The 21,005-nt window shown below is 39.5% G+C and overlaps 1 protein-coding gene and 1 long non-coding RNA gene across 6 annotated transcripts in view; both read right to left on the bottom strand.

Annotated features, from left to right (window-relative positions):
* Window positions 1-5,323: 5,323 nt before the first annotated feature.
* LOC113543009 (uncharacterized) lies at window positions 5,324-8,275 on the bottom strand. 5 transcript variants are annotated; one of them, XR_008300648.1, is made up of 4 exons: window positions 7,904-8,275; window positions 7,239-7,510; window positions 6,939-6,980; window positions 5,324-6,491 (listed from the first exon to the last, which is right to left on the bottom strand). It is a non-coding gene; the product is annotated as an uncharacterized LOC113543009 (long non-coding RNA). The 5 variants fall into 5 exon arrangements; XR_008300650.1 differs by having other exon boundaries at window positions 5,325-6,285; window positions 6,404-6,491; window positions 6,939-7,510; XR_008300649.1 differs by having other exon boundaries at window positions 5,326-6,491; window positions 6,939-7,510.
* An 804-nt stretch (window positions 8,276-9,079) lies between these two features.
* myo10 (myosin X) overlaps window positions 9,080-21,005 on the bottom strand; it is a 64,536-nt gene continuing 52,610 nt past the window's right edge. Inside the window, exons 28-41 of the mRNA XM_026941173.3 lie at window positions 20,093-20,188; window positions 19,062-19,155; window positions 18,657-18,712; window positions 18,031-18,173; window positions 16,929-17,120; window positions 16,525-16,682; window positions 15,502-15,625; window positions 15,119-15,419; window positions 14,800-15,007; window positions 14,547-14,683; window positions 13,268-13,388; window positions 12,651-13,091; window positions 11,786-11,977; window positions 9,080-10,789 (exon numbers count right to left, since the gene is read on the bottom strand). Of these exons, the coding sequence (XP_026796974.3) occupies window positions 10,679-10,789; window positions 11,786-11,977; window positions 12,651-13,091; window positions 13,268-13,388; window positions 14,547-14,683; window positions 14,800-15,007; window positions 15,119-15,419; window positions 15,502-15,625; window positions 16,525-16,682; window positions 16,929-17,120; window positions 18,031-18,173; window positions 18,657-18,712; window positions 19,062-19,155; window positions 20,093-20,188 (2,374 nt within the window). The 3' untranslated portion in view covers window positions 9,080-10,678. The remainder of the gene's footprint in view (window positions 10,790-11,785; window positions 11,978-12,650; window positions 13,092-13,267; window positions 13,389-14,546; window positions 14,684-14,799; window positions 15,008-15,118; window positions 15,420-15,501; window positions 15,626-16,524; window positions 16,683-16,928; window positions 17,121-18,030; window positions 18,174-18,656; window positions 18,713-19,061; window positions 19,156-20,092; window positions 20,189-21,005) is intronic.

The raw sequence follows: 21,005 nt of genomic DNA, 5'->3' as shown, positions 1-21,005 counted from the left end.
TGATGTGGTATACTTTGGATCATGAGCTGTTCCTTTCTTTCGCCATACTTTTCTCTTCCCATCATTCTGGTACAAGTTAATCTTGGTTTCATCAGTCCAAAGAATCTTACTCCAGAACATGGGAGGCTTTTTCAGGTGTTTTCTGGCAAAGTCTAATCTGGCTTTCCTGTTCTTGAATGTTACCAGTGGTTTGTACCTTGTTGTAAACCCTCTGTATTTACATTCATGAAGGCATCTCTTGATTTTAGATTTTGACAATGATACGCCTACCTTCTCCAGAGTAGTCTTGACTTCTGTTGATGTTGTGAAGGGGTTTTTCTTCACCAAGGAAAGGATTCTGTGATCATCCACTTTAGTTGTCTTCCGTGGTCTTCCAGGCCTTTCGATATTGTTGAGCTCACCAGTGCTTTCTTTCTTTTTAAGAATGTACCCAACTGTTGATTTGGCCACACCTAAGGTTTTTGCTATCTCTCATAGATTTATGTTGTTTTTTCAGCCTAATGATGGCCTCCTTCACTTGCATTGAGATCTCCTTGGACTTCATATTGGTAGCTCCAGTCAAACAGCTGCCAAATGCCATCTCAAAACCTGATATCAACTCCAGACCTTTTACCTGCTTCATTTGTCTTGAAGAAACGAGGGAATGGACCGCACCTGGTCAATTAACTTCTTGTCAGTCAATTGTCCAAATACCTTTTGAGCCCCTGAAAGTGGAGGTACTTTGCTTAAAATGGCTGTAATTCCTAAATGGAAAATGCCATATTTTTTTGGAACCTCTTAAAATAAAGCTGAAAGTCTACACTTCGATCACATCTTGATTTTTTTCAAATCAGATTGTTTTATTTCAAATCCACTGTGGTGGTGTATAAAGGCAAAATCACAAAAACTCCATCATTGTCCAAATACTTCTGGACCTGACTGTATACATACATACATACATACATATATATATATATATTAGTTGCACTGTGGATTACTTAGTTTATATATATTATAAACTAAGTATGAAAAATTTTGGTACACATTTAGCTAAAAAGAGTTTCCCCTCTGCATGGAGACTTTTGGGACACCCTGTAGTAGTATCCTATAGCACCATAAGGTGTACTTAAGTTCCAACATGTGCAAGTTGAGAAGAAAAAGGGACAACTGAATGACAGCAGTATTTACTGCATTTACAGTATTTACAGTATCTCTGCCAGAAGGCATTCCAGTGATTCCCACTGTCGCTTGTGGTGAAGAGGAGTGAAACTCTCCAGTGTAAACTGCAGAAGACTTTGCGATGTGATGGTACTTTCGGATGCTTTCTGTTAAAACAAAATGTTAAGCCCATTGTGGATCCAATCGTTTCACCACTTTGTCAAGGGATGAAGAGCTAATATTTGCAAATGGGGAGGTGCACTAATAGAAGCATGGATAAGGGATTCAGCCATAGTTGGGTAAAGGCAGGATCTAGGAAAACTCTGTTGCAGAGATGGAAGCTAGAGGTTTTAAGTGAGAGACTGATAAACTTCTACAGAAAACATTTATTTGAAGTTATTATTTCTAAAGGTGGTTCTACATGTTACTGAATTATAGGATGTACTTATATTTTCCCATCTGGTTTCTTAATGTTGGTTTACTTTTTGTCCTTTAAACATTTGACAAGAATAACAAGTGTCAGTGACACAACTGAATTAATTCTTCTTGCCTCTAAATCATCCTTCATTATAACTTATCTAGTAAAATGATACAGCTGTCGTCTCTTGTCCTGGTTCCTAATGTCAGAACCATTATAGACTCCGTCTCTTCATATGAGGCCATGGCTGTGTGAGTTGTCTGAGGCTCTGTTCATAGAGTTCCCTAGCGAGATGACAAGAGGAGTCCATCTCCAGGTAAATACACCATCTCTATGTTGATGCAATTTCCATTCAGGGGATAAGCTGTAATTCTTCATGAAAGACATGTTCAGATACAAGCTAAAGCATGTGGCTGAGGGAGGAAGGGAGAGAATGAGTTAAGGGTCATCAGTATAGCAGTGATATGACAAACCATGCATTACCTCACTGAGAGAGCATATATAGATGGAAAAGAGAGGACCAGCAGTGAGCTTCATGGGACAACAGTGGAAAGTGATCTCACACCAGGATGAACAGGAGAGTCTTGAAAATCTTACAATTTACCTACAAATCCCTTCAAAATCCTTAAAAAGCCCTCAAAATCCTGCTTTCCATTCCTCTATCCCACCTCCACTGCCTTGGTAACCAAACTTTCTCCAGAATGTAGCTTCCTCTAACTGTCAGACAATCTCACTCTCTTCATGTTTAAATCATCTGCCCCAGACATCCACATCTCATATAACATTATCACACATAACCACATAACTGGTGCACATTTATTATGCCCTTTGTTGTCTTCTCCACTTGTTTTCCTGATTCTCATGTAATCATCTATCATTGTTATCTGTCTCTCTATGTTGCTTTGTGTTTTCACATACTTCACTGGAAGCATGTAAGCCTCTCAGTGCATTATAATCAAAACGTTGTTATTAGAACATGTATTACAACCTGCAATCTGTCAGTACTTTATATAAAACATGGAATAATGGAAACATCATGATATAAACAAGTGAAGAATATACAGTAACTCGAACAATCCACACTAGCATGTGCAATTCACTGTGTCTCTTCTGCATATGACCCAGACTTCACCCCTGGAAATTTTATGCCTTGCTATAATCAGTTATTTGCCTTATAGATATTTCAGTTTAAACGTCAATGGAGGTAAAATGATAATGCCGAACATTGCCTGTTGCACTCATGGCTTCTGGCTCTCCCTTTTACAACCCCTGGCAAAAATTATGGAATCACCACACTTAGAGGATGTTCACCCAGCTTTTTTACTTTATAGCAAACAAACAAATCACAGATATGACACAAAAAAGGTTTTGTTCAATAGCTTAACATTCTGCTTTGTGAAATATACATAAAAAAATTCAAGGACATTTTTTTTTTATGAATGGCATGTCTTTTTCCAAATCAAGTAGAGGAAAAAATTATGGAATCACTCAATGTTGAGGAAAAAATTATGGAATCATCAACAAAAAAAAAAACACAATTAATACTTTGTTGCTCCTCCTCTGGCTTTTATTCTTTGAGGCATCAGCTTTGCAGGGTGGAGCCTTAACATGGACCAGTTTTTTTACTTTCCACCATCAATTTTCAATTGGATTGAGATCCGGACTGTTTGCTGGCCATGTCATTGAGTTGATATGCCTTTCCTGAAAAAAAGCTTTAAAACTGTTTGCTCTGTGGCAAGATGCATTGTCATCCTGAAAAATTATTTCATCATCACCAAAACTATTTTCTATGGATGGAATGAGAAAATGTCCAAAATTTCACTGTACAACTGTGCATTGACTGCTGAGGTAATGACTGCCATCTCCCCTGGTCCTTTTCCTGACATGCAACCCAATATCATAAATGAGCTGGGAAATTGATTGATTGATTCAGGCAGTCATCTTTATATGTTTTGTTAGAACGGCACCAGACAAAAGTTCCAGCATCATCTCCTTGGCCAATGCAGATTCATGATTCATCACTGAATTTCACTTTCATCCAATCATCCACACTCCATGATTGCTTCTCCTTAGCCCACTGTAACCTTGTTTTCTTCTGTTTTGGTGTTAGTGCTGGTTTTCTTTTGGCTTTTCTATATGTAAATCTCATTTCATTCAGCCGGTTTCTTACAGTTCTGTCACAAACATTGACTCCTGTTTCCGCCCATTTGTTTTTCATTTGTTTTGTTGTGCATTTTCTATTTTCAAGGCATAGTGCTTTGAGTTTTCTATCCTGATGCTTTGACATCTTCCTTAGTCTGCCTGTATATCTACCTTTCATAACCTTCCCATTAAGTTTATTCTTGCAACAAATTTTAGACACAGCTGACTGGGAGCAACCAACTTCTTTGGCCACACTCCATGTTGAAATTCCTTGTTGAAGGAGTTTTATAATCCTTTCCATTGTTTCAACTGACAACTCTCTCATTGGAGCCATGTTTCCTTTCAATTAGCCAAGTCCAACAGCCCATTAAAGTGTGTAAGCACTCCCTTTTAACTGCTGACTTATTAGCATTTTTAGACTTGTCCCAGTATTTGTTTTAGAAATGGAAATTAAAAATTGATTCCATAATTTTTTCCTCAACATTGAGTGATTCCATAATTTTTTCCTCTACTTGATTTGGAAAAAGACATGCCATTAATAAAAAAAAAAAAAGTCCTTGAATTTTTTTATGTATATTTTACAAAGCAGAATGTTAAGCTATTGAACAAAACCTTTTTTGTGTCATATCTGTGATTTGTTTGTTTGCTATAAAGTGAAAAAGCTGAGTGAACATCCTCTAAGTGTGGTGATTCCATAATTTTTGCCAGGGGTTGTAGTTATGCTGTCATAGCTAGTCTTGCCGGAGTCCCTGCTTGCACTCTGCATGCAAAGTACATTGTGCTTAACCATTAGAGGACAAAAGCTCACCTAACAATCTCTTCCTTTCTCTCCATCTCTCTCTCTCCCTCACTCTCTGTCGAGCTACACATGCTACTTCTGAGATGCCAGAGATGCCAGTGATCCTGACCCCTTCTGCTCCTCCTCGCTGCCTGACCCATCCTGATGCCCTACTTCTGGTTGGAGTTCTCATAGTTGAGTTCGCTCGCTGCTGCTGGGGGTGGCCCCATATGGATGGCCTGAAGAACCGTTTGGAATGCTGGGGATAGTGCCACCTGGGGGCTGTGGAGATGGCTTGGGGATCACATATGGGGAGCTGTACTGTAATGGCTTGGGACTGCGGTTGCTGTAGTGGCTTTGGGGCTGCAGTTGCCACGAGCAGCTTCATACTCAGGACTCCATCAGTGGACAGTGGATAGATTTTAACCAGTCGGACTTCTTGCGAAAACTGTGATGAATTTATTGGTTGCACAATTGCACTATTTGTCCTTATAGAACACAATAATAGAAGGGATTTATTTATAATTGCACTATCCGTTGCATGAGGATGGGTTCCCTTTTGAGTCTGGTTCCTCTCAAGGTTTCTTCCTCAGATCATCTCGGGGAGTTTTTCCTTGCCACCGTCACCACTGGCTTGCTCATTAGGGATAAATTCACAGTGATAAATTCAAATATTTACAATATATTTTTGTGAATCCATTTATTTCTGTAAAGCTGCTTTGTGACAATGTCCATTATAAAAAGCACTATACAAATAAAATTGACTTGAATTGAATTCATAGTGATGCATTTTCTAAGGTATGAGCCACAGCCAAGATTTTATTTTTTTGTTTCATATTCTGAATATCTAATGTTACTTGTATTTCATCACAACTCAACCCTCTTTAACTTGGCTCAACTCAGGACATTGTTCCAAGACGCATTTGGAAACCTGATTTGGTTTATTAGCCAGTTCTAATCATGGACAAAACATTCATTCACAGTCTTTTCTTCTTCTGAAGTATTTTAGCAGTGCCAAAACAAAAGCTACTCTGTCAGTCAGTGCATCATCCTTTCTAGCCTATTTATACATCTGTGAGCGTGCTCATTTGCGTCACAGCAGCTGGATTAGGGCACTAATAGCTATTTGAAACATACAGTATTAGTGCAATTAAGGGCATTAAACACACAACCCATTATTTTGACTGATGCTATGAATAGCTAATGAGCTTGACACTTACCATAATGTGCTGTCAACTCAATTGTATCTAATGTCAGTATAATAATCCTGTGGAATAGCATCTGCTGTTAGATGTACTTTGTAGTGAATGCATTACTCCAAACTACTGTTTCAAATTGAAATGAGACCAGTTATTTGCATTTTGAAAATTTTTATTCAGCAAATAATTGCAGTAATCCATTACAAATAAAGCAGGATAATATCACTTTCAAACCAACCTTAATATCAGATGGGAAAATGACATTTAAAATAATAATAATAAAAAAAAATTCAATGTTTTCTGCCACTATGTTTAAACCAAATTGACCATGTAGGCTCTAAAGCAGGCTGCTTCTTCTGACCAACTTTTTACATCATGTAATGGGAATTGAGAGATTTTAGCACTGGATCAATCAAATAGCTCATTTTGTTATGGTTATACAGAGATAATGTTAAGTCCAATGTGGTGAGGATTAATGTTTAAAAAAAAAAAAAAAAAAAAGACAAAAACATTAAAAATTTCTTATTGCTATGTAGCAAAAGTCTTAAATCAGTCCAAAGCCAACAGTACCGTTATCCATCTGAGCAGTCTGCTAGGAGAAAGCACTGTAACTGAAAAACATGGAGGAGGAGGAAGGTCGCACCAAAAATGTAGCCACTAGCTCTCTAGTTTTGCAAACTGGTAATCAAAAAATGGATTTAAAAAAATACACAATTCTTAATATCCAACCTGTTCAGCATGAAAACCTCTTCAAAAATTGTTTGCTGGTGGAGTAACAACGGCTAAGTGGAAGACATGCTTGCACAGCTGGCCAATCCTTGGAGAACAGACACACAAACATGGGAAAAATGGTGACAATTTGTTGCTCCAAATTTAAAATGTACACAAAAGTTATACTGTCTGAGCTCAGTTCAAGTGTAGAGACAATCATTAAAGTGCAAGCCGTTATTACTGACTTACACATCAAGCAAAGTAGATTTACATCATTGCTCAGACCAGCCTCACACACGCCTCACACACGCCTCACACACGCCTCACACACGCCTCACACACGCCTCACACACGCCTCACACACGCCTCACACACGCCTCACACACGCACTCAAGCTTCTCTAGCATAATCATAGGTGGCAGATTCTCAGCTCTCAGATTTGGCTAGTTTTCATCATTGACCCACAGCATGATGGGTCTCAGAGGGAGTTAAAGTTGGGGTTCCACAGGAAGCTGTAGTGCAGTGACTGTTGTTCACTGCTCAGCACACTTACCATGGTCATGTACTGCTGCATCACAACACCTGGACAATAAAACTGCAGAAAACACACAAGTCAGCTGTGTTATTTTCAAACCAATCTGAATTCCTTTTGAAATAAAGCAAAGTCATGTTAGTAAGTCATGACATCATTCAAAAACATCTTAAATGTGGTAATATTAAGCAAAATGTGAAGTGTATTGCCTTCTCGTTCCACACACACTTCCAGAGCTTTACTGAAAGTCTTCCCAGTGTCACTAACAATTCATTTACATTTATCCAGATTGGCTGATGCATTTTCTCCAGAGTGACTTACAGTCGAGGCGTTTGGTTTGGGGGGTGGGACGGACACACAGCCAAGGCGGGGGTGGAAGTGTGGCGATGCTGGGATTCAAACTCACAACCTTCTGATCAGTAGTCCAATGCCATACCCACCACCGCCACCGCTTTCAGTTCATCAGCATGGCACTGTGTGTGTGACGGTTTGCTTTTACGTCACTTCTGGAATGGCTCTTGTATTTAAGTTGTGGATTTCAAGGCCCAGAAAAGCTGCAGTCCTTCCACACGCCATCGTCGTTTTCTGACAGCCTATAAAGTAAACGCAAAAGGGCACATAAGTTTATATTCAACATCAATGGCTTTGTGTTTTTAATTCAACTACACAACATCTTCATTCACACATCAGTGGCTATGTTTACATGCACATCAATATTCTGATATTAATCAGAATTAGGCAATATTCTGATTAATACTGAGTCATGTAAACATTGCAATCCGATTACCTGACTCAGATTAGGCCAGTATTCTGATTCTCACCCTGGACTATTCCTGTTTTTATCAGAAATGTGTTGCATGTAAAACACTTTACTCAAAAAATCCCCTGAAAGGAGATATCTGCGCATGCTCAGTCCGCAAGGAACTGTGGGTGCTAACAGATGCTTAGCTGTAGGCTTGGTATTCAGTAATGGCAGGCATACTTACAACAACCATGTATACAGGAATATTCCGATGCCTGTACACATATAAACATCGCATTCGGAATATGGCTGAAACTCGAGTATAGACTTTACTCGGAATTGGAGGCGCATGTGAACACAGCCAGTGAGCTCGTGCTTTCAGTCTAACCTGAGCGCAGACTCAGTAACATCTCAGTCACAGCGAGTAACCTTCAGCTGAACAACTAACCAACTAAACTACCCTCTCTAACGAGCTCTGCTGCTAAACCTGGTTTAAATAAACCTCTTCTGCTGCAGGGAGATACAGCAGCAACCTGCAACCAAACCAGACAAAGTGTTCAGAGTCGAGGAGCTGCTTTTATTCTTCTCCTTCTCCTTCTCCTGTACTTTTTCTGGTAGATGGTCAGACTGTTATGGTGCATTACTGCCCACTACTGGACTGGAGGGTAAAGCACAACAAAACAAACAACAACAACAACAAAAACTATAATAATAATAATAATAATAATAATAATGATAATAATAATAATAATAATAATAAGGCTGTACATCCTGAACACACTGTAGTGCTAGAATTATGATTATAAGTTGACCAGAAAATATTGTTATATGACCTGAATGTCTGTTTTTTTTTTTTTAGCTCCACTTGTGAGATATAAACTGATGCTCCTGTGCACCTAGACCTGGATCTGTAAATATCTGTAGTTTATGCCAATGAGTGCTTTAAATATGGGTGAAAGTCAGGGCTGGCACTGGCCTGTCAGATTTCAGCAGGCATTTAACAGGGATTGGCTGAGCGTTACAAAACCTGGTACAGTACACCCTGAAGCTCTCAGGATCCCACACATGAAGTAGAATTTACCTACACCTGATATTGACATAATCAGATGTTCATGGAGTACAGACAAAAAAAAATCACCAGTGATAATCTTTTGCATTTAGTGATGAAATCTATTATTTTGCATTAGGGGTGTAACACTGTGCCACTATCTGTATCTATATCTGTTTTGTGCTCCAAGTATTCATATCTATATTCAGATTTAAGCCTGAAGTGGGCATGGCCTAAACTGGATTTTTATTTTATTTTTTTTAATTAAATATGAACCCTACCACTATGCCCCAGGAAACCCCGGAAAACACTAAGAAAAACCCCAGAGGTATAAACATCAGCATTGTCAGTATATCAGAAATAAAGTCCATACATGTATCACATGGTTTTTGTCCCTTGAGCTTCATATCTGACCTTCATATCTTCACACACACCTGTCTGACAGTAAAAACCTCTCACATGCAGCTTGTTTGTTGCGTCCTGCAGGATTCCAGTCTGACATCTCTACTGTCCTGTGAACCTTTCTGGCAAAAAAAAGGAAAAAACCCTGCTATCTATATTTGTACCCATTTAGAAAAAATATTGGTTCATTCAGAACAATAAATATTTGGTGAAATCTCTATTCTGCACTTAACTGAGCCAATCCAAAGCACTGCTAGATCAACCTTTAATCAACTCACTGTATTAATCAGGTACTTTAATGGAAATGATTAAATGGAAATGGCTGAAATAAAAAAGTTTCCAAAATATCAATCAAATATCATTAATCATGTGTCATATGTATTTTTAATGCCATCACAGTTCCTTTTTATCTGATGCAATATTCTTGACATGACAAATATGTACGAAACACAAGTTGAGAACAAATGAAAAACAAAATTATGCATAACTGAGTTCTGAAATTGCCAGCATTTTATACACCATTCACATTTCCTGTAAAAGTTGCTTGCTCTTCTCTAACTGGCTCTGAATTCTCCAACTCCTTGTTGTTAATGTAAAAGTGAAATCGTCTGCCTTATTCCTGACTCAATTCCAACCCATATTCATAACCACTGGCACAGAGCTTTATACAGGAAGTCCTGAGTGGGTGTGTTGTGTAATGGATGTGTCAATCAACACAGATGTTTTGGTTTTATTGGTCCTTTTATTATCTACCACCGATATTACACAGGAATGTCAAAAAAGTTGCATATTGCTGGTGTTTCTTAAGATTCTGGGAATCTAAATAACATGACATGGCAAAAGTACTTTTGAATAAAAATTACATTTAAAAAAAAAGTGGCAGCCTCCTGACATGCGCATTTTGTAACAAAAAGATTTAAAAATATACAACTTTTTCAGTATAAGACAAAACATTGCACATTAAAGTCATACACATTTAAGAGCGGCACTGAGGATAAGTATGTGTTCGCTGAGTGTGACTGTACATACAGGGACTGTGTGTGTGTGTGTGTGTGTGTGTGTGTGTGTGTGTGTGTGTGTGTGTGCACGCACTTGCAAAAAAGGCACAGTCTCTTTGGCTGGAGGTTCTGCCTGCAGAGCTCCAGTGAAACGCTATTGGATAAAACCCTAAACGCTCACACAGCGTCTCCAGAACACTTTTGGTAATATTGGCTACAGACCTGCTTCTGAAATTCAGATGGCACTGATTACGCTGAAGAGGTTCATACTGCAATGTGTGTCAGGATTTTATAAAAAGACATTTATCCTGCAGAGTGGTTTTAGGCACGTTCGGGTGAATGTCCTTTTTCATGATTTACACAGCACTCCTCAGAACACGGTGATTATTACCTTGCTGCTTTACAGAGTGTCTACTGAGTGCTTAATAAGGCTTGAATGGTTTGGCTTTAACCTGGGAATGTTTTAATAAGAATAACCTACAACCTCAGCCAGGTCCCACTATTCACATCTCTCCATGTAACAGAGTGTGTGTTCGTAATTCAGAGCTGAAAGGTCGCAGCAGGTCAGACTTCACCATTTGCTGCAGTGTGTGCCATGGCTACTGATTGATGGACAGGTGCTGAAACGCTTCTGTACAATCATGCTGATGTAGGCTTTCATCAGTTTAGCAATGTCCATCACCTAAACACAAAAATGCACAAAAACACTAGACATTAGACAATGTAATCAGAAATCATTAAGTAATTAGTTGAAACGTGAACCCTCTTTCTACTCCCTTACAAATCAATGCACACACACACACACACACACACACACACACGCGCGCACGCATGATATGAAAGCATCTGGACTCAGGTAGAGGTGTGTTTTACACACAGCATGCTGTAAACATATGCAGTTTTGTCCGATTATTATTAACCTTAGAATATTTGGAACGTCCAGCCTCCAAGTCCCAGTGTAAGATGTTAGGATAGAAATGATAATATTTTAGAACAAGTGCATTAATATAAATCTGTCATTTGAATTACAGCCAGAACTGCTGTTAGTTTCAGTTATAGAAAATTAATCAACATCTTCTGGCCAATCAGAATGGAGAATTCACCAGTAATATAACAACAGGTATTTAATTTACAATAAGAGGTTATTTGTTTGAACACGAACTCGAACTCTAAATTCTAAAGTATGTGACAAGTAAGAAATAAAACACAACGTGCTGTTAAAGGAAAATAATCCAGGACGGGACGGCGTGATGTGTCCTGACACAGAGTTACTGCTCCACCCTGAAGCTGATTATTTTTCACAATAACAGCACATCCAGAAGTGATTTTATTCCTCTCATACTACAGCAATTTGCCACGGACAAACAAAGCAGACACTGAGGTAAGTGACCAAACGTTTATCGCTATAAATATCCGTCATTAGCTACATTTATCTAGCCAATCTGTATTGTATTGTGACATCTAGCTATTTAGCATATGACAATAAGCTAGCTAACCTTTGAAAGATTACAGAGACTGTTATAAGCTGAGCTAATTAGCTAGCTGTTATTAGCTAGCTGGAGCTGCAGATGTTCCTTGGTAAAAGGGAGTTAATTTAATTGCAGGAATGCGTTTTCATTTTAACACGACCAACAGCATGCTTCTGTGACTGGTTTATGTGAGGACAGTGTTTGGTTACCTGGCTAGTTTGGAAGTACAGGTCTCTTCCCTCCACACTGATCTTGTAAATGTTGGAATGTGGAGCGCCGAATGAGAGAATGGCCTCATAGGAGAAAACCTCCAGTGGCCAAGCCTCTCCCTGCTTATACACACACACCCCCTTACGACTCACTCCCAGCCACAGCTCTGCAGGATACACACCGTCCACACACTGACAGACAGAGAGAGAGAGAGAGAGAGAGAGAGAGAGAGAGTTGTATATGACATGGTTAAAAAGTTGCTGCCTTTGCTGAAATATACGTATATACTGTATGTGATGTATATTAGATGTAAAAAGCATAAAGTTAAAGCTTAAAGGAAAACTCCCCCCCTTAAACATATTACATATGGGTCAAAGGCATGACGTCTTCTTATTTTGTCCATCAGTATTTTTTATATAAAAAAAAATATTAAATTGTTTTTAAAAGTAACATGCATATGTAGTACCTCTAAAATATATGGAACAACTTTTTTTTTTTTTTTTTTGCTTTTTAGTCTTAGGTAATTTTTTTTTTACATTTAAACTGTAAAAATATCATGTGGTTCGACCATCCACCCATAACTTCTCAAAATGTTTTTAAACTTAAAAGTTATCACGTTTGGCATAATTCCATGACTGTTCTGTGTTGCTGAACAAAATTCCAATACATTTCCATGATTATTTCTGTCATAATACGTAAATGAATATTGTCTGCTGATAACTGTTTGATGAAAAATCATATGGTGTAACTGTAAAGAAAAGGCCATTTTAAGACTTTTGTTTTGAAAAAGTTTTTAAAGACCAGTTGTTGCATCAGCTTGTGAAGAACATGTGACACTTCTTCTAAGTGTGTGTCTTCACTCACCTCTACGTTGAACAGTGTAGACCCGTAACCCTGCCACTCTCTGACCAGGTTCATGTATTTGATCATGGCATTATCCTGACTCATTCCCTGCAGCTTCCTCCATTTCTCCACCAAACAGCTCCTTAATTCCGCCTTCTCATCCTGAAACCACGCCTCCATTGCAGCAGAATTCTCTCCCTGTCTCCGCCCAAGAGACCCCCGGAAGCTCCGCCTAAGCGTGCCCTCCAGGAAACTGCCCCGCTTCTTCTCTGTGCCACTGCTGCTGGAGGTGAAGCGCTGAATACGGGCACGCAGGCGTGCCACAGGGAACACTTGCTCCAGGTCCGGCAATGCATTCTGGGTAGTGTAGTCTCCAAATAGATGCTGCAGCCGAAGAGCTGCCAGGAACTGCAGAGTTTCCTCAGGAGCAGGATACTGTCCATTAATCACTGCCTCATGAGCCTGAAAAAGAAAGAAAGAAAAAAACTGAAATGATTAAAAATAAATAAAACACAGCGAAGGATTACTACAGTCACTTCTCTGCAACTCAGCTGCAGTTGTAAATAGTGGCCTTCCTGCCAGCAATGCTGAAGAGCCCTGATCTCAGTGTCAGGTCCATGTTTAGTGAAAAATCAGACCTGTTCAAACATGAACGCGAACTCCACGCTGTCCAGAGCGATGTTCTCCGTGTCTGTAAAGCAGTACAGCTTGAAATAAAGCTTCCATCCTCCACCCTGATTGTCCTCTCCACCTGCCAGTCTGGGAGAGAATAAAACAGTTGAGTGACTACTCAAACTGGCTGGAAATGACAATAACCTCCATTAGTACAAACTGTACATAAACACCCTTCAAGCAGATTTGCATATTTTAACAAAATGTAATAAAAATATGTTTTTTTTGCATATGTAAAAAAAAAAATGTTAAATGTATTTGTAATACATGGTTCCAGGGACCCTCAGGGATATGGGCAGCATACCCATAGAGTGTTTTTTTAAATACAATGGTGGAAATTACAATCTATCTTTATCATTGGTTTGACTGGTCATCTGAATTGAACGTTTACAAGCATTATGGCCGTGACACTTTTTACTAAATTCATTCTAGTTGCAGCTTTGGACCCTGTGTTTACTGTAAGGTCTGTAATGTTAAATGGTCTTTTTTTGTGATTTTATGCTCTACTGCCCTTCTGTGTACTCACGCCACTGTTTCCCAGTGTTACCCCTCCCTGCATGCTTCTTATTCCTGCTGCACTTTATTTATTATGTCCTATGATGTTATCTTGCACCTTGGGTCCAGCATTATTTCATCTCACTGTGTACTGCACACTGTATGTGGCTCTGATGACAATAAAGATCTACTTGACATGACTTGAATGGGTTTAATCCAAACATCAAGTACTCAGAAACAATTAGACCTATAAATAAAGTCAAATTGCATCTAATGATAATTTTGGTATTAAGAAAAAAAGAAAGTTCTTGGACTTTTCTTACAGATAAAGGGTCCCTGGTTGCAAACAGTTTGAGAACCACTGTTATAGATTATTTAGAATCAAGTTTTTTAACGCTCTCCCCTAACACACAACAGGAGATGATGGTGAAGGCTAGCATGTGCTTCCTCTGAGACATGTGGCTCATGCTACATCACAGCTCAGCGTAACACACTCGGAAGAAAGTGATATCTGCCCTCTTCCACATACACGAGCTCACAGACGCCCTTGTTTTCTCAGTGTCACTGTGATTGACAGGTGAAAGATTAATGCTATCCCTCCCATCCAGAGATCATGACCAATCACGCACTCTTATGGCATCGTCACTACTTGAACTCGCAATCTCCTGCCAATATGGCAAACGCTTTTCTTTTGCCGTACTTAGGAGCCTGAAGTCGTTCTTTTTAAGAGTGAAATGAAGCAAAACTCACTTCTCAAACTTGGCAAGGACGTCGGCCACTATGGTGCGGCTCTCGATGGCTTTGTCTGTGCTGCCATTGTGTTCAAACAGAGCAAACATGTTCCTGCTATCCTCCATAGCCAGGCCCTTTAGCAACTTATCAACCACCTAGAAACACACACACACACACACACACACACGCACACACACAGAGAAACATAGTATTGAACCCAAAGTCACTGTGAAGGACTAAGCTGTAAATAGTTCACGTAACTAGTGACTACCTCTCCTGCTGTGGTGTGTGAGTTGATGGCAATTTTGCAGGATCCACCTCCATGGCAGTATACAGTTGATGTCATTTCCTGTCTGCTGAGAATGGCTCTGAGTTCCTCATGTGATGGCACACATTCCCGTCCACGCACATGCCTCAGTGCCTCCTGGGAAAATGCAGCGTATTGCTCCATCTCCGTGCCTGGGAATAACTCGCGTGTCCTAAATATCACAGTCAATGATTAAACAACACTGATTCCAAGATTCATGATAGCAGACACACACAGATGCGCGCAAACACACACACACACACACACACACACAGCCACTAACCTTTTGATGTGGAATTTGAGGTACTTCAGGACGCTCCTGGAGATAGGGCTAAATGTGCAGCACATGCAGGCTATGACTCTCCAGCCACTGATGTGGGCGGGGCCACCTGGCTCAGGGGGCCGGGTAGTTTGCTTAATGAGTTGACAGTAGAGTTCATCTCGCAGGGGTCGGAGGTCATGACCTGTCTGCAGAAGGCCTTGGATAACTGGGACGGGATCGGCCACGCCCTCAAGCTGCTGAAGTGTGCAAAAGAGCTTCAGCGCCTCAGCCTGCAAAGTGCTGTAGCTCCGCCCCCTTTCAGCTAGTAAACAGAAAAAGACCAAAGATTAGTTGCTTAATTGCTTCCAGAGGACTGGGACAGTTGTGGTGTGTGAGAAACTCACAGCTGCGGTGGACGTCTCCATAAGGCAGAGGAAGTAACGGTGTGTGTAGAGGATGGTGTGTGTAGCGCAGTATTGGGTTCCTCTTGTAAATCTGATCCACCACTTCGGAGTTTAGACAATTCTCCTGAAAAGAGCACAAAACATTAAACACATGAGTTTTTTTCTGTAAATTTTTCTTTTCTAGCGTTTACTTTTAAATGTATTGGAAATTGGATATAGAAACGATTAACACATACAATTAATGATTTTTATTTTATTTATGAAACACTTTATAATTTTTTATTATCAAAATACAGTTTAAAACACAAAAAAATGTTTTCTTAAGTAGTGCGATTTTTCTGCAAATCACTGGTTTTGGACAGGTGCGTTTATTCAAAAACATGCCTGTTTTTTGAGCTTATATATAATTATATAATTATATATAATTTTGTATCAATGCTAAAACACATCAGACACCATTTTATTTATTTTTGTTTGATGACTTTCTCTGAGCATTTTGCTTTTATGAAATAAGGATTAGTTGTAGGATTTGGGTGTGTATGAATGGGCAGAGAATGCCTGCAAAGGTTTTTTTCTGTTACCTAATAACAGAAGAACACACTTATACAGTCTGAAATACACGGAGTTGTCTCACATGCAAGCGACTTTTAGGTCCTATGTTAAGGAAAGATGTCTGCAAATCACTGGTTTCAGAATGAACAGGACTCTTACAGTGAATAACTGCTGAAGCCTGCCCTGCCCTGTGTAGAAAGCTCTTCACTTTTCCACATTGTGATGGATGAAGATGGGCATTTACATGTAAACAATCTCAGATTTTATCAAAAGCAAAGAAAAAAACATTTTAACTGAAGAAAGCTGGTGTGAATTTACTTTAAATGGATTTACCTTTTGAGAGGAAATACATTTATGCATAGTGTTTAACTTATTACTATTCTCCCCATGGACTGACACTGAGAACACACACTTATTGTTTGTCTGCTTGTGTGAGTGTTTTTTATTTTAATTTTAGTTCTCGTGTGTTACCTTAATGTCCTGGATGAGTTGCTGCGTGTGTGTGTCCATTGGTGGTTTATTATCGATGACATTCTGCACAGCGTTGGCCCAGCGGCACACTTCACTTTGCAGCTTACTGTAGAGCCTATACGAGTGTTTACGGCCAAACACTGTCATACCCCAGTAACCTACACACACACAAACACACACACACACACACACACACACACACACACACACAGTTGGATTACAGATTAATTCAGGAAGCTTTACAGTGGTAAATTACTATTATTATTATAGTTATTGACAGATTTTTTTCAAGTGCTTTTTATAATTATTATATTATTATTTTATTAATATGTATCTGTGCATGTGCATGTGCGTGTGTGTGTGTGTGTGCATGTGTGTGTGTGTGTGTGTGTGTGTGCACTAACCAGTCTCTTTGTACACTCTCTCGTCAGGTGGCAGTACAGAACACAGGCTGTTTAGCAGCAGAGAGCCCAGTTTGAGCGCGTTTCTCTCTGAACTCTTATAGTAGTCCAGTGAATTATGGGTAAGCAGGAACCAGCGTTTCTTTAGTCTCAGGTTAGTACGGCTACTGCCCTTCATCTCTTTATGTAACCAGCCTGAGAGGAAGGGACAGAAGGAAAGATGAGAGAGAGAGACAGAGTAGAGACAAAATGATTTAACCAGAATACGGACACTGCAACTCTACAGTGTTTTGGAATTATTCATCCAGATTTCGTGGTTAAAAAGCAGCTAGCAGTTTTCCTGTCTGGTGAGAGGATTATGCCACGTACAGCTAAAACTTGTAACTCAGAATCTTTTACCTCCGACTAGGAAAAACCTCAGAAAACCTCCTCTCATCTCGGAATTCCTATTCGGAATGTCAGGAAGGTCTCCTCAACCCCGAGTTCAGCACATGACGTCACATCAACCTTGGCTGCTCATATCATCAGCAGTTCACTAAAACAGCACTTCTTTACTCTTATAAATGAGTTATACTGTATATACTAGTATTTGCTTTAGATTCATCACCATACAGATATATTCGCTCTAACTCTGACTATACAATTCACGGTTTTGAGGATACATCACTCGTCACAGTTAGCTTGCTAGATTTTTGCTAATAAAAGACGAGCATGGAGGCGTCCATGTTTTTTCCCCACTTCGTAGCTTGATTGCTTGTTTCAGCTGGTATCAGCTTACACGGCTCATAATCAGGGCATGATCGGGTTATATGTGGTCACACATCAGTGGTGCTAGCCAACAGTCTTTTTTAAAATGGCAAAAATGACAATTGACTCGTATTAGTTTGAAAAAGCAAAAGTTTATGGAGCAGAACAAGATGCTAAACAGGCAAGAGAACTGCGTCCAGGGATCCAACCCCCTGCGCTGGAGAACTACTTCCCTGGTGTTCCAGGACTGCATGATTACCGAATTAAGCACTATTCTTAAACACCAGCAAGTTGTAAGTCTGAAAAAAAAAATCTTTCACAAGTGACCTGTGTATGACCTGGTGACATAATGTCTCACCTCGAATAATGAATTCTTGGCCCTGGACTCGTGTGTCTCCCTTAGAGCGCTGCAGGAGGGCGATCCAGTGGTGCATCTCCTCTGGGGTCTCAGCATTACAGTGCAGGACACGGTGAGCTGTGATGATCACAAACGAGTTTGGCCTGGAGATGGAAGAAGGAGACAGAGAGTGAGAGAAAGAGGGATGGTAGTGTGAGTGGAAAAGAGTATGAGAAAAGGAGAAAAGGAGATAGATAGTGCATAAGACAGAGGGAGAGAAAGGGGAGAGATGGGGATGCAGTAGCAGAGAGAGACAGAAAAGGTGTATAGACAGAATGAAGTCTCTAAAACGCTACTGTAACAACACAATGCAAAACATGACACAGTGGAATGGTTTGTATAATAAAAAAAATATTAGATACGTGATCTAATTACAGCAATCTTGTACAAAATGTGCCATGTGTGTGCCATATAATCTGGCTAGTTTTTTTTGTGCAGTTGCAAAACTGCAGCTTTTATTTAAAATAAATAAATAAATAAAACTACAAGAACCTAAAGGTTTCCTTTTGGTTACTGAAGTTACGGTTAGCTTTAGGTGTAGGCATAGCATTAACTAGCCACGTGTGTGTATGTGTGTGTGTGTATACCTCTCTGGGTTGTCTGAGGCACACACAGAGTCGATCATGCCTACATCTAATGTGCCCTATAAAGAGAAAAATAAGATTGCATCAGTAATACAGAAACGCAGAGATGAGTCAGGAGAAACAAACACACTGTGGATGCTAGATGTTTTTCCTCTCATGTGGGTGGCTGTGGGTGATCAGAGAAAATGGCAAGACAGTGTGCGGGTATGGGATTTCAAACAGTCTCTCTCACAGCTCTCCATCAGCATTGCTACTGTATATACAATTAAAGCACACTTTAATATCATCAGTACTTCAAATATGCCAAACACTGTTAGATGTGAGCTGGTGTGTCTGTGGGTACATCGTTCCTCTAAGTCCGTGTGGTATGTGTGTGTATTGTATCTGTGAATGTTTATGTGTACTCACCACAGCGTTCTGTGGGTTGGCCTGTTCGTCATGCATCTCTCTGATTTCCTGCTCGGTGGAAGTGTGTACCTGACTCAACACACTGAACCAGTGGCTACGGAGCATGAGGAGAAACAGTCAGTCAGAGACATTATTAGCTGCTTGGGCTTTATGAGGTTGTTTGTTTAGGTATGTTCTCTAATAAACTCTGGGGTATTTCAGGAACAGGTGTATTAATACTGAGCTCACGTGACACGTAAACTGCACACAGGTCGACTCCATTTAACTAATTATGTGACTCCTGATAGCAACTAGTTGCACCAGAACTACATTAAAGGTTTCACAGCAATGGGGGTGAATACTTATGCAATCAAAACTTTGATGTTTTTATTCATAAATAATTTTGCAAACTCTATTGATATTCCCCCCAATTTATTATTATTGGTTATTTTGTGTAGATTCATGATGTATAATCCCAATTAATTTCATTTCCGTTACTACAAAATGTGGAAGAGGTCAAGGGGCGAATACTTATGCAAGGCACTGGATAAACAGGGTTCTCAAACTATTTGCAACCAGAGAGCTGTTTATCTTTGAAAAAAAACAACAACAAGGATTTACTTTATGAACATGGTTCATCAATTCACTTTCCATCTTCAAATCTAAGGCTCATTATGTATGTATGTGTACAATAATTTTGGCTATTTATTGGTGCCTAAGCTTTTTATTCTTGAAATTTCCATTCACAGAAAGCATTGTTATTAAAAATGTCATTAGAATCAAGTAGCTATTAATAGGTTTTGATGAAGACTATTCAATTCATGTGACCAGTCAATGAGGCTAATAAATAATAACTCAATAATAAATATAACTGATTTACAAATTGAATTAAAAAAATGACAGACCCCCTGGCTAAAACATCTTCATGGATCCACACACACACACACACACACACAATATTGCCATCTTACATATGGGGGCTATCTAGCACAGGGACAGACCAGATGGATGTGCATTTACGCGCACACATACACACACACACACACTCTTACCTGGCATCCTCTGCATTATCCGCTATAAGATGATATGTTCTCTCTGGCATCACAATATCTATTCCGTTCTCCTTGCCTGTGTTATCAATGACCTCTCTAACAAGCAAAAAAACAGAAGAAGGAGGGAGAGGCATTATAGACTGTCTCTTACATGTGGTACGTTGTCTATAAAATGTGCTTTTTGTAGCATGGTCATGAGCAGACACTGCTGATAGAGTGCTTGCAGTACGCCGGCCGTGTGACACGCAAACACGACGGGATTTTTATTGAGGAGCTTGATAAGAACAGTGTTGGACAGATGATCTGATGTGTGAGACAGTAAAGTATTAATACTAAAGCCTTCAAAATTGCTCTAGAATGAATGTCTGGGTTTGTACAATGTGAGATTTACACAAATCTCAGTGTGAGAAGGTCAGCAATCACAACGAGCAGCTGATACAGGCAATAGCCAATAACGGATATATTAAAAAAGGAAGAAACCGGTGAAGGTGTGCAGCATGAACAGTTCTGGAAAATGTCCAGCTCCATTTGCTTTGTGTCATGTGAAAACACGATAAAGTGTGGAATTATTTTCATTGCCTAAGTAACAAATAATCCCTTTAGTATCCCATTGTTACCTAATTATGTAAAAATTGGTGTTAATTACAAGACATCTCCCTTTCATTCCATGCAGTGTGTATTCCCAGTTTTGCAATATGCATCAGACCTTTTTCTAAACTGCAGTGCTTCTCCTGTGTAGCCTCATTTAACCTGTACTACCCTTGGAGTGTGCCCTAGGGCCTTTCTTACTCACACTACTATTGCACTAAGCACTAAGACACTCTGTTGTACTTTTATATTTTATTCCCTAAAAGGTCAATACCTTACATACATGCACCCTTATAATGTACCCTAGCCCTTCTATCTTCTGCCT

Source organism: Pangasianodon hypophthalmus, chromosome 21 (assembly GCF_027358585.1).
Source record: "Pangasianodon hypophthalmus isolate fPanHyp1 chromosome 21, fPanHyp1.pri, whole genome shotgun sequence".
NCBI classification, from domain to species: domain Eukaryota; kingdom Metazoa; phylum Chordata; class Actinopteri; order Siluriformes; family Pangasiidae; genus Pangasianodon; species Pangasianodon hypophthalmus.
This window is presented reverse-complemented; position numbering and strand designations above follow the sequence as displayed.